Here is a 13,929-nt window from a genome sequence, read left to right as displayed (position 1 = left end):
AAATGTGAATGAAATCAGTGTTGCATCATGATAAGAAAAATGTGCTATGGGCACATAAAAGATAGACTGTCATTTCTGATTGGGGAATCTGAAAATACTTCTTGAGGAAATGGCTTTTGACATTGGCCTTGAAGGATAACAGAGCTTTGAGTAGCCAAGATGAGGAGGAAAGGAATCCAAAATTAATAAAAACTGTAAACAAATCCTAGAAAGTCAGGAAATCTGGCTGGGGGACAAAGTCAAGCTGGTGCTCAGAGGAAGAAGCCAGATGGAGATGAAAACTGGAAATCAGTTGGCTTCAAGGGGGCACATGAGGTCACCACTCTTAGAGAACATGATGAAAGCAGAACCTTGGGAAAGTGACATTTAAAAACCAAGAGGAAAGAGGAACTTGCTCAGGGTTGAGAAGACTTTACATAAGTTTGAAGGAGGAGGTGAGGCTCAGAGGTTGGACATGATGCAATATAAAGAGAGGCCGCGGGATGTGGCAATTGCTAGTGACCTTTAAGAAACAGCATCTATGAAAGCGTGGAGAGGGCAGGCAGATTTCAAAACGACAGAAATAGAGTGAGTTTTAGGAAACCAACCCAGGAAGAATCCCAGTGATAACTTGATAGACCTCCTGTTAAGATTTATGAGTCTCTGGGGGTTTTAATTGTGAAATAATTTGCTCAATAAATAACTCATCTGCTCACCAACATCCTTCTTTATCTGAAATAAAAAATACCTGACCTATCAATGGGTCTGTACCGCTACCAACAATATACTGACATAATTACTATCAAGTTATCATGTCTCGCTTTTTGGTAGTTCCAGGACTCACTTTTTATTCCAAACAACAATTCATTGGGGATATTCATCTGCCTACTTTGGGGCTTTGCCCTTCCATGTACATTGTGACTAAAATTGCACTGGATGTATACAAATTTTGCAAAGGAATGAAAATTCAATTCATCATTTCATTCAATTTTCTTGAATGGTTTTCAGAAGTGTTTAGTATATTTTCAAGATTTTTTTTTTAATGTGGACCATTTTTAAAGTCTTCATTGAATTTGTTACAATATTGTTTCTGGTCTGTGCTTTGGTTTTCTGGCTGAGAGGGACATGGGATCTTAGCCCCCCAAACAGGGATGAAAGCCACATCCCCCACATTGGAAGGTGAAGTCTCAACCATTGTGCTGCCAGAGAAGTCCCTCAAAAGTTTAAAAACTTCATCCATCACAATCCTGCACTCTTTCTGAACTTTTTTTTCTCTTTACTATTTCTTTTGCCGTATAAATTACCCCTATTTTTCAATTGTGTTAAAAACGTATGTCTGATATACAAAATAGATTTATGTGCTGTGATGCTATATCCAGGCAACTTCTTTAGTCTTGTTCATTTTAATGGTTTACATTTAGATTGTCTTGTATCTTCTCTAATGACAGTCATATTATCTGCAAATAAATGACAATTTTCCTCCTTTATAACTCTTTTTGGTTTTGTTTTTCTGATTTTACTGCTGTGACTAGAACTCAAATAAAGACTTGAATACAATTTTTGGGGGAAAAAAAAACACCACACAAATTGACCCGACCCAACATTTTCCTTTTCTCTAGTGAAAAAGTTCACACAGCTTATAACTATTAATTCTGGGCCATTTGTCGATGTTTTATCTGGTTTTGCTCATCTTTGTCCTCGACTCAACTGTGAAGTCCATAAGTCAGGGAGGACGTTTTCTCCATCTCTTCACTCAGCAGGTACTTAAAAAATCTCAATAAACCATGATAACATTCAGCTTTCATAAACTCTTTATCATCCCCCAGACGTGGTTTTTTTTTTTTTTTTTTTTAGGAGCCATTTATTGGGAGCTTAGTAACTGCCAGGCTGAGAGCTTTGCATTCACAATCTCCTTCACAATTCACAATTCATCCCCTTATGAACTTTGTGATTCCAAGGGGCTGGGAGTTATGACTACCCCTTTCTCACAAACGAGCCAAAAGTGGAAAAAAGAAGTGGGGTATGGTTTATTTAGGTGGAGGTCCTCAGCGTTAAATGGGCTAAAAGTGCACTTGCAAGCACATTACAACCACAGAAGGGTGACCAACTGCCCTGGGTTTTCCTAGAACTGAGGCCACTCCCTGGAGAAGGCAATGGCACCCCACTCCAATACTCTTGCCTGGAAAATCCCATGTACAGAGGAGCCTGGCAGGCTGCAGTCCATGGGGTCCCTAGGAGTTGGACATGATTGAGCGACTTCACTTTCACTTTTCACTTTCCTGCATTGGAGAAGGAAATGGCAACCCACTCCAGTGTTCTTGCCTGGAGAATCCCAGGGACGGGGGAGCCTGGTGCTGCCATCTATGGGGTTGCACAGAGTCGGACACGACTGAAGCAACTTAGCAGCAGCAGCAGCAGAGACCACTCCCAGGACATGAGATTTTCAGTTTTAAAACCAGGAAGACCCAGGCAAACTGGGACCAAGGAACACTCCATAGTCTTCAGGAATGGAATAGTAAAACGTAACGATAAAGGGGGCCAGTGGCTGTGTCCCTTCGGGAATGTTTATCATGGAGAGAATTCCAATATAACTGTAATGGGTTGAAGATTATAGTAGAGTATGTTTCTCAAAATGTAGAAATATACACTTGTCATTGCACCAGCTTATTCTTAGAAAAGTGTGGTTTACAAGTAAGCCACACCTAGAGCACATTATCACACTTCTTCCTCCTGATGTTCATTAAAATCTGGAAGAAAAGCCCAGATTTATCATCCTGGCTGGTACTTTCCCAGGGTCCCAAGGAGTCATCTGTGAAGCATACGCCTGACTTCCTCATATTCTTCTATAACCACATTTTGAAAGTTAAACAAAAATTTTACTCTTGATTTGCCAATTCTCAGAAATCTGCCCTTTTTGATGTGACATGCATAAAAACTTCAAAAAGAAAAAAGGAGACTTTTTCTCACTTTCGTTACAGGTGCTGTATTGTATTGCAAATATCTTCCCCCCCCTCCCCCCCCAAAAATGGGACGTTTTTCCTCCTCTGCTCTGCTCTCTGATGAACTGACACACGTGTGTTTCCTGAAGACTGATGATCTGGGAATCACTAAACAGTAAAACCAGAGGGTGTCATAGCCCACACAGCCACCCAGCGCTCCCTGCCTCTCATTCAGCACAAGTCCAGATGAATCACGCAAAAGGCGGCTCGGTCATTTCTACCTTCTCTATTGTTCGGGGTTTGTTTGTTTGTTTTGTGGGGGCACCGATCTCTTCTACCTTCCTAATTCCTGCCTGACTTTCTGAAATAGGGCAGCCACACTGCTGTTTTGCCTGCATTCTTCAAATCCCTTTCTTTCCCATTAAGAATAGCCCTGCGGGCCTGTCTCAGGAGGTGCTGTTTGGGCGCTGGCTGGGAGCAGGCGAGCCGGCGGGGAGCGGATCTTTCAGAATTCCTTGCGCACTTGACCCAGAACCCCTCCCCGGGGCGCGGCGGGCCTCGGCCTCCCCGCGGGCCCCCGGGTTTCCGGGATAACCTGAGCCAGCTTCCAGCCTCCGGAGGCTGCGAGTCCATCGCTGGAGGTGGGGGTCATGGCTGTCCGGCTGCGCGAGAGGAATCGCAGCTGCTGCTACCCTTACCGGGATGTCTCCTTCATCAGCTGGGTTAATAATCAACCTGCAACCCTCAGGAAAACCCAGGGGTAGAATCCCTGGCTGGGGAACCCTTAGCTTTGCTCCGGAATGAGGACTCTCCCTTGTCCCACCGTGGGAAGCGGCCCTGTTCTGGGGGCAGGAGAGGGGAGCTTTGAGGTGACAGAGCTGCTGCTGCTACTGCTGCTAAGTCGCTTCAGTCGTGTCCGACTCTCTGCGGACCCCATAGACGGCAGCCCACCAGGCTCTGCCGTCCCTGGGATTCTCCAGGCAAGAACATTGGAGTGGGTTGCCATTTCCTTCTCCAATGCATGGAAGTGAAAAGTGAAAGGGAAGTCGCTCAGTCGTGTCCAACTCTTAGCGACCCCATGGACTGCAGCCCACCAGGCTTCTCCTTCCATGGGATTTTCCAGGCAAGAGTACTGGAGTGGGGTGCCTTTGCCTTCTCCGGAGGTGACAGAGGCATGGGTTCAAATCCTGTCTTCCGCTCTTTGGCCAATTGACTCTGGGGAGATGACTGGTTCCCAGAGGCTATTCCCTTCCCTATAGAATAAGAAAGATGATCATGCTTTCCAAATTATAAGCACTAAGTGAAACAGTAAAACCATCGTTTCTAAAATGCTGAGCTCCTCATGGGTGATCCGTAAATGGTTATTTAACTTGGAACTTCCCTGAGGGTCCAGTGGTTAAGAATCCACCTCACAATGTAAGGGACACAGGTTGGCTCCCTCGTTGGAGAACTAGGATCCCATGCACCAAGGAGAGTGTTGAAAGAGCCTGCATGATGCCACAAAGATTCCCAGTACCATGCAGTAAAATAATAAGTAAAAAAAAAATAAATAAAAACGTTAATGGTATTGATCTTGAAGTTTTGTCCACAGGAGGACAGACTCAGAGGAGCCCTATGGAAACCCTGGGGTGGATGCCACTCAAGTTCCCTAAAGGCAGGTCTTCCCTTCTGTCCTGATGAGACAACTGCCCTCCCCGCCCCCCACTACGCCCCCCGCACTGCCACTGAACACAGCCTTATCCAAATCTAGTCCAAGCTAACCAGACCAGTTCTTCTTCCTGTTTCTTGAGATAGTATTGTGTAAATCAAGACGTGAATTTTTATATGAAAATGTTCAAGGGGCTTCAGGCAATCCAATAGTATTCGTGAAACCTAACACGAAGGAGGTGGCAATAAATGTTCTGCCATCACTAACAGGTCACAGATTAAAAGCAGTGCCCTCATTAAGGGAGAAACGGCCACTGCCTCTCCAGTTCCACACTGCCCTACTGCCTGCCTTCAAAAGCTTTCATTTTAGTCTAATTAATTGCACAAGATTTTCCATAGTTTGGTAAAGAAGCTAATACCTAACCCTCTGTCATGACAGTGCAGTTAAGGACACTCAGAGCGTGAGTGAGTCAGAAGTCAGGCACTTTCTCACCTCATCTGATTTTCAAGATGGTTTGAAATGGGTGCATTTTACACCATTTTAGAGGAAAACAGAGGTCAAGTCATTTATCCAGAGTTCCCCAAAGAGTAAGTGCTGAAACAACCGACTGACTCCAATGTCAGAAGCCAGTGACACTTGTGGGCAAAGGAACTTTGTGGTTTTGAAAATAGCTGGGTAAAGATGTGAAGTTGGAAACAAATCTCAGAAGCTCCGTCAGAGACTGTTAGTGAGAGAGCATGACAAAAAGGAGAAATGCCTTTTTTCTAAAACACTAGAGTACCAAGGTTTTTTTGTTTGTTTTATTTTTGCTTGTTTATTCTATTTTCAACCCAAACCCCAGCCCAGGCTCTGTGTGACATGCAATCTCAAAGTGGACAAGACTAGGAGGCGGTGTGAGACCCAGGCTTCTAAGCAAAGGAATCCAAATCTCCATCTACAACTCTCATTAATTTTCTGACATTTTGGTTTTCTAAAAAGCGGCCAGTTTGGAAGAAGACAGTAGGTAGGTATGACCATCACACTATAAATTTGTTAAAGCAAATTTGTTTTTTTAAGATTTTTTTTTTTTGGATGTGGACAATTTTTTAAAGCCTTTATTGAACCCATGCACAGAACTGCTTCTGTTCCATGCCTCGACCTCTTGGCTGTAGTGCATTTGGAATCCCAGCCCCACACGGGCACCCCTAATCAGGGATCCAGCCCATACACCCCACCTCCCTGATCCCCACCCTGGAAGGCGAAATCCCAGCCGCCAGGGAAGTAAGCAGTTTCTGAAAGTCCTCAAAAGAGACGCTCCTGCTAGCGCCTGCGTTGCACTGACAACCGTTTTGCTTTTGAACCATGACCTATTACGTAAGAAGACTCAGGTGATTCCACGGCCAGGTGTGTCCTGTCAGGTGGCCCTCAGCTATTTCCAGCCTCATATAAGAAGCAGGCCTGACGGAGTGAGGTCACCATCGGGGAAGCCAGGATGCACGGGCAATTCACATTTCCCAGAAATCATTTACGAGTCCGAGAAGTCCCTGCACGACTTCCTCCAGGACTTACCATCAATGTTGGGGAGAAGAGTCTGCATGGTAGTTGGTTCTTTTTTTTGTTTTGTTTTGGGATGGTTTGGCGTTTTACATCCATGCTTTTACTTCTCACAAGCCCTTCAGTTCTCTCTGAATCCTGTCTGAAATAAAGGGGCGAGTAGGAAGTGTGATGCAAGGCCTTCTTTAGGCGTCTTTGTCACCCCATGTTCTGTTTCACACCACAAGGGACCTTGACGATCAGGGTCTCTGAATTCAGAGGAGCAACTCTGACTCAGACAGGCTGCCTCAGTTACACAGCTCAGCAGACTCTCAGACTCCTGCCTCGAAGCGTCCGGCTCCAGCATTCCAAAGTGGGGTTCCCTTTGCGCAGCCTCACTCTTGGTCACTGTTCTCTTTTCAAGGTGTATCTTCTGGGGCGTCTTCCCCTCTGACAAAGGCGTGAGGAGTTTGACAGAATTCTCACCATTTATGCTGTTCCTGCCCAGTGTGGTGTATGTATGTGGGCAGTTATTGCAAGGGATTAAAACCCATAATCACAGGGCCCAGCATCCTTAGACTGAAGAACTTGTCTCATTCATAGATACAGGATAAATGACAGATGAAGAACTTGTCACTTTCCTAGATACAGGATAGACGACAGATAAGGAACTTATCTCATTCACAGATACAGGATAGATGATAGATGAAGAACTTGTCTCATTCATAGATACAGGATAGAGGATAGATGAAGAACTTGTCTCATTCATAGATACAGGATAGATGACAGATACATAGATGCTTTCCAAATATAGACTACTGAGGTTTTCTTTTAAATCTAAGTGCAAATCAAAAAGTATTTTTTAACATAGTAGCTATTTGTTTGTCAATAGATACAATTATGTGAACATCATGGGAACTTTTTTGACATTTAAATAGAGTTCTCAAAAAAAAAAAAATAGAGTTCTCAAATAGACTCACAGAGAATGAACTTATGAGGGAAGGGATAAGGAATTTGAGATCCACATGTACACACTGCTGTATTTAAAATGGATAACCAACAAGGACCTGCTGTGGAGCACAGGGAACTCTGCTCAATGTTATGTGGCAGCCTGGATGGGGGGAGTTTGGGGGAGAAAGGATACACATATACATATGACTGAGTCTCTCTGCTGTGCACTTGAAACTGTCACATTAATTGGCTATACTCTAACATGAAGTTTTAAAAAAATGAGAGTTCTCAGGGAATAACGGAGAAGGCAATGGCAACCCACTCCAGTACTCTTGCCTGGAAAATCCCATGGACAGAGGAGCCTGGTAGGCTGCAGTCCATGGGGTCCCTAGGAGTTGGACACGACTGAACGACTTCACTTTCACTTTTCACTTTTATGCATTGGAGAAGGAAATGGAAACCCACTCCAGTGTCCTTGCCTGGAGAATCCCAGGGACGGGGGAGCCTGGTAGGCTGCCGTCTATGGGATCGCAGAGTCGAACACGACTGAAGCGACTTAGTAGCAGCAGCAGCAGCAGGGAATAATGCTCATGCCATCAAACACGGGCCCTGCCTTTTATGGAGTCAGGGCCCCCTGCCCTCCCCAGTTCTGCAGCCATCAGTTCCGCCAGCCACCTTCCCCCACAGCCCTTCCTCTCTCCCCATCTGAGGGAGGCGATTCACATCCCAGGACCTCAGCAGACTCAAGTGGGCAGGAGTGGGTCGGAGAGGCGGCTCTGAGACAAAAGGCAAGAAATGAGTATCTTTTGAGCTCTCCCACTCAAACAGGAAGGCCACTTGGGTCACACCTCCTTCAGCACATGACTAGCTGCAGATGATGCAATACCTGCAGCACAGGGCCAGGTGGCGGGAGGCAGCAGAAACAGCACCTAAGCCCCTGCCGGCAGGCAGACCAGGAGCAGCCAGGGACCCGGCCTCACCAAACCTCCAAGTGAGGCCTGAGTCTCCACCGCCTCCAGGCATCCGTCTGCGGCACTCGGCAGCACCCGAGACCTATGCCTAGCATTCATTTCCTATTTTTCACTGCTTCCTTTCCCAATTAACGCATAAGTCTCTAGAGAGCAGAAATCATGCCAAATGTCCCGTAGCGCCCACTCCCACCACAGTACTGGGACAGAGGTGGTTTGGTCAAAAGCTAACTGCTGATGGAGGTTACTTAAAATATTTTGCTTTCACAATGAACACTCAGTAGCTCTCAAGATGAAAAATAAACACACAGAAAAGTAATTTTTAATAGGTTATTTAATAGGTAATTTTTAAATTATTTAATAGGTTACAGCTACAGTATCAAATTTTAATTGTATATATGTATAAATATAGTTATAGACCATAAATATCCAAGTCAAAACATTCTCCTCTAGGCAGATGCTTCCCTCTCCCCCTCAAAAAAAGTCTTTGCAACTAAATAAACTAACAGCTTTAAGTAATACTGAAGAAAAAACATGCTGAGGTAATTTTTCATCTAAAGTGACTACAGCCTATATTAAAACATTCTTCTAGTAAGAGTTCAAGTAGTTATGAAACCCTTGCCTCAAAATTCCAAAATGCAACTTTATTATCAAATGAAAGAAAAAAATAGTTTAATGATAAATAAGTAAAATAAATAAGATTATTCCTGCTGAAATTCAATCTTGACAGTATTATTTCTTTTTTTATATATTTGTGGAGTTTTGTTGATAGCCTGGCCTTTTAATAATTGAAAACAGCAATTCATGAAGCCCGTCTCAGAATATACCTATTACTCTAACACTATATATATATAGATATACAGATAATATATATATAGCAGATGAAGTTATGCATATGTATGTAAATGGGATTTTCATTCTGGATGAGCAATCTGTTCCTTTTGAAAAATACATGTATGTATCTCAATTATGAAAATATGCTTAATCTCTCTTAAAAGATCACTCTTATACAATATACACTGAGTATAAGAAAGGACATTTTACAGATTTTAGAAACTTCTTTAAAAATATTCATTTTTTTATCAGCAGTTATATTAGAATATTCATCTTACCAAGTTTTAATTACAGCAGTTAAAAAAATCTATCGCTTTTTAAATTATTCCGAGTTATGCAAAGTCCCCATGATTCTTTTTCTTTTCTGCAAGAATTTCACTGGCACCAAGTTAACACTTCAAATTTTTTCAAAGTATATCACTTCCCAGGGTAAGGCTCATTGGAACACACTTAGTAAAAGATCTTCTGAACAGAAACAACAATACATCTTAACTCAAAAGAAACTTTCAAATTAGTTTATATTTTGTAGTGACCTATGAAATTAACATTCACTATCACATTCAGTGTTCTCAAAAAAAAATTTTACTCTTAACAAAGTAATATACATAAACCAAAGATTACACATCGTTCTGTCATTGTCACCCAAAAGGAGAAACAAACATGCAGTATACATTCTGTTTCCCAGCCCCTGACCAGAGTCTATAATCATTTGTCAGCTCCTCTTACACTGGGCAGCAACCTTCAGCAAAAATACTAGAACAAGTCTCTAAACAAAACCAAGATGTATAAAGAATTGATTCCATATGTCCAAAGCTCCTCCATTCTTGTTTTAAAATAAAAAGTGGATTTTTAATGTTCTCGAATCCCCAACAACAACTTCTGGCAAACCTTCGACAGAAATTTATGTGTGATGTATCCATCTTCATTTCCAAGAGCATTCAAAACCAACTGAGAGTCCCTTCACATTCTTCTCCATTACCAGGCAGTCTCTCCTCCAATTGATGAAATTTGTACCTACTGGGGAATCTTCCTTTGAAAGGAGTCTCCTCATTCGAAAGCATCTTAAGTCAAGTTCCTGAGCGGAGGAGTTTGGATATCAGATTCACAAGTTTCTGCCGGAAATTCAGTTTGTCTCCAATTCTCCTCAACTGAATGGCACATTCAACTTCAGGATCTGAAAAGGAAAGCAAAATATCAAAGTTACACTGACGTTGCAAACCGCAACCAGCAAGAGTTAATATGCCCATCCCAAGGACTAGTTGAGTATTTATCCCATAAAGCATTATCTTAACTTTACGTACACTTGTTTTCTGAATGTAAAGAAAGAAAAGCAACTTATACACACACGACATACACTAACATACAGTGACTCATAAACAACAGAAATAATTAAGCAAAAATAAAGACATTTAACTTGTAATTTTTTTTTTTTTGAACATCCTGGATGAAGTAATGTTATCTTACTTTCAAATATAGACATTTATGTCATACACCACAAAGAGTGAGTGAGTTTCACAGCCTCAGGTGATCTCATCCTTTTCTTTCTCACTTAAGATTGGCTAGGGCAAGAAAAGTTAAATTCTTTTATGTTATTTTCAAGTACAACTCATTTTGTAAATGGCAATAATTCATAGTTCAGATTACGCCCTCATAATATGTAAATCTAAATGCATTATTTAAACAACTCTTTCAAGTTTTCTCATGAAAGACTCATAAAAGCTTATTCTAAAATTAAGTCCATATTTTCTAAAATAACTTAAAATTTTAAAACAAGTTCTTCCCAATCTGTACCAATCCACTGCCTCCATGGAGATGAGTGAAGCAAAAAACAAATAATGTTTAGTTCACGTGTTTACTATTTTTTAAGATTAATATACTGTAATAAACTGAATATAAGGGGAAAGTAATATTTATAATCTAATTTCTAAGTAAACTTCTAAAGTAAATGAAATCAACACCAAAGCTATACTGACCATAATTATTATTTTCTTGGATAGTTCGAAAAGCAATTCAGCTTCTTTTTGGTACATTTCAATATCATGTTCATGATCATTAAAAACCATTATGACTACAAATTAAAAACTGATTTACTTTGTAAACAGTCCTTACAAATTCCCTATTTAGGCTCAAAATAACCAAATTCTCTTTTTACAAGAGCTGGGTAAAATTTTCATAATTCCTAAAAAAAAAATAATTATTAATCCCTAACAAGACACCTGATAAATTTCATAAGATATATTTCTTTATAGGCTATAGGACCAGGCATTTGGAAAAGTATTTAGTAAGACATGTCCTTCTCAGTTGACTTAGAAATACTAACACAATGCTAAAAAAACAATTATCATCCAGGCTACCGTTTTGAAAGCCCTGAATTGTAACAGAAAAAATTATCCCTTTCATCAAAAAAAAAAAAAAAAAAAAGGAAACAGCACCGAGTTGTTTTCTTAATCTTTTTACTATATCTATAAATGTATTAATTAAAAACATAACTATGTGTGGTGATGGACCTTAGCTAAAGTTATTACAGTAATCATGTAACAATTGATAACATATATCAAATCATTATGCTGTTCACGTAAAACTAAGACAGTGTTACACCTCACATCTCAATTTTTTTTATGTCTTACCATCTAATCAAGTTTAAGAGGGACCTTTTTGCTGTCCCTTATTTAAGGGGGCCAAGTTGGACGGTGAAGGTTATGAAATTCTTGCAACACAGCCAGAACTCTTGGACATCACTGAAGACGGACAAAGCTTCTTCCCTCCGAAGCAAGAGCCGGAGAGCAGCCTTGTGCCAATTTAGCCACAGCCACACTGGCCATGCACCACTTCCTTTGCACGCCCCAGGGGCTCCATAAAATTAAACTAAGTTTAAAAGGGGCCCAATTCCGTCTGATGTAACAGCAGTATGACCCACACGGATTTCCAGCCCACGGTCTTACTTCTTTGCTACTGCTCCTTAGCAGATGTCTGCTTTGTTTGATAAGATTTATAAAAGCGGGGAGGAGGAGAGGTGACCTGACGTTACTTACTGGGGCTACATGGATGGGGAAGGGCGGAGGAAGGGACGGATTAAACAACACTGTGGACCATCTTCTGTTTTTCTCTATGGCATTTCTGTAACTAATACCGACTGTCAAAATGGTATATTTTTAATTAACTAAGAAGCCTGGCCTTCTAGGCTTCTGACTTCGTTGGTCCTTTCGGGGCTTCCATAACCCTCCATCCGTCCTTTGCAGAACTGTGACGGCATCAAGCATTAGTATCACTTTTGTCGCTGCTGGGGCTGGGGACAGCGGTCAGACACGGAGAAGGGTCCTCAAAAGGTCCTGGACCCCGGAGGAAAAGGGCCTGTCTCGGGAAGCGCTGAACGCCAGCGGCGCCCCCGGCCGTGACAATGACTTTCTCCGCGTGGCCCCGGGGAGGGCGAGCGCGAACTAAAGGCAGGCGAAGGAGAGGCGGCTTTCGGCCGCCGCTCAAACGCAGCAGCATCCCCATCGCAAGGCTCGCCCCTTCCCTAGCCATCCCTACCGCCCCGGGTTAAACCCGCGAACAGCGTCCCGGAGGCGCCCCTAAAGCACGTGCCAGGGCGCGGGTCCCGCCCGGCTCTTAGGCCCGGGGGCGACGGGCTGCCCCTGCCCGGACCGAGATCGCGACCCCGACCCCCTTCCCGGTCAGGATCTCCGCGGGCCCCAGCTCTCCCTACCTGCCGGGACCCGCGTGGGGCTCGGCTGGGCGCTCTTACGAGCCCTCCTTCCAGGCATCTCTGCAGACGGCCGCCGGCGGACCCTGGCAACTCAGGGATGCAACCCGAGCACCTCGGGTCTGCAGGACGAGGGCCGCGAGCGGGGCGAACGGGCCGGAGACGACGGTCAGCACAGAGCAGGAGAAACTGAACCGCGCGCCTGCGAGAACCTGGCAGGACTGGCGATCGCCGCAGCCCGCGCTCGAGTCGTACGGGGACTTCCCGGTGACGTAGCGAAACCCACAGCTGGCCCCGCCCGTGCCCCGCCCCCAGCCCCGCCCCCCAGGACCCACAAAGCACCCGGCCCCGCCCCCGGCTCGGGCCCCGCGCCGTGGGGGCGGGGACCCAGGCGGTGTGTGGCGAGGCGGGCTCAGCGCGGGAGGTAGACCCGGCCCGGCCCCGAAACTACTTCCTGGACCGAGGACTCGGCTGCAGGCGTGGCTGGGTCTCTGAGCTGTGAGCCGGGAAGGGTTGTCCTCGCGAACAGCTGGGGATGGGGAGGCCTGGAGCGTCATCCTTATCATAAACGGGCAATCGGAGACTCTCGTAAACAAACCCCTGAGGGTTTGGGAAAGGACAGTGTTCAAACTCGAGGAGTGTGGGACGTTTTCAGGGAAAAATGAGAACACTTAATTACAGTAGAGAAGCTGCCAGAAGCTTAACTGAAACTGAAACTGGTTGAGAAGCTCACTGCCAACTAAAAAGCCTGGAGCAAGGGAGGAAACCCTGTTTGGGTTTGGAAAATGCATTGGGGGGGGGGGTGCGGGGGAGAAGGAAAGCGGGTGAAGGGAAGTGGCTGTTCTCTGCCTGGGTGAGGACAGAGGTTTTAAAAGCAGAGTGTATTCCCCTTGGGTCGGTCTCATACCTCCTTCCAGACGCTTTAATAAAACGACAAAAAAAATAGTAGGTCATTATGTAGACAGCTTTCAAAAACTCCCCCGGGGGGAGAAATGAGGCATTTGGGAATATGTATTTGCCCGATGTTTGGCTGGCCCGGGAATAATTCCATTATTATAAAGAGAAGCAGTCACTCGTACTAGAGAACAGATTCTGAGAATTTGGCGCTGAGGGCTTCCGAAGACACTTCCTCATCCTGTCCTCGGAACAACCCGATCAAGCGGACATTCTCACCATTGCGGCCACTTTCCGGGTGCGAAAACTGAAGGTTTATAAAGATGAAGTGAGCTGAGCTCACACAGGCAGCGAGCAGAGGGTGGGTCTGAACCCAGGCAGCACCATCCCGAGCAGGACATCTTACCCGCATCTGCGGCCTTCCAAGGAATCACAGTTTCTTAGAAAATAAGTCTTCTTTATGTATGTGCGTGCGTGCAAGTCGCTTCAGTCGTGTCCGAC

General features: G+C 44.1%; 1 protein-coding gene across 1 annotated transcript; it reads right to left on the bottom strand.

The window, feature by feature from the left end:
• Nucleotides 1-8,313: 8,313 nt before the first annotated feature.
• On the bottom strand, nt 8,314-12,746 carry PMAIP1 (phorbol-12-myristate-13-acetate-induced protein 1). The gene is made up of 2 exons (XM_002697779.7): nt 12,538-12,746; nt 8,314-10,005 (listed from the first exon to the last, which is right to left on the bottom strand). Exons 1-2 carry the CDS (start codon nt 12,593-12,595, stop codon nt 9,899-9,901), a joined length of 165 nt encoding a protein of 54 aa, XP_002697825.1. The 5' UTR covers nt 12,596-12,746; the 3' UTR covers nt 8,314-9,898.
• Nucleotides 12,747-13,929: the final 1,183 nt, after the last annotated feature.

The sequence above is a fragment of the Bos taurus genome, chromosome 24 (assembly GCF_002263795.3).
Source record: "Bos taurus isolate L1 Dominette 01449 registration number 42190680 breed Hereford chromosome 24, ARS-UCD2.0, whole genome shotgun sequence".
NCBI classification, from domain to species: Eukaryota; Metazoa; Chordata; class Mammalia; order Artiodactyla; family Bovidae; genus Bos; species Bos taurus.
The sequence above is the reverse complement of the archived record's forward strand: the minus strand, read 5'-3'. Positions and strand labels throughout refer to the sequence as shown.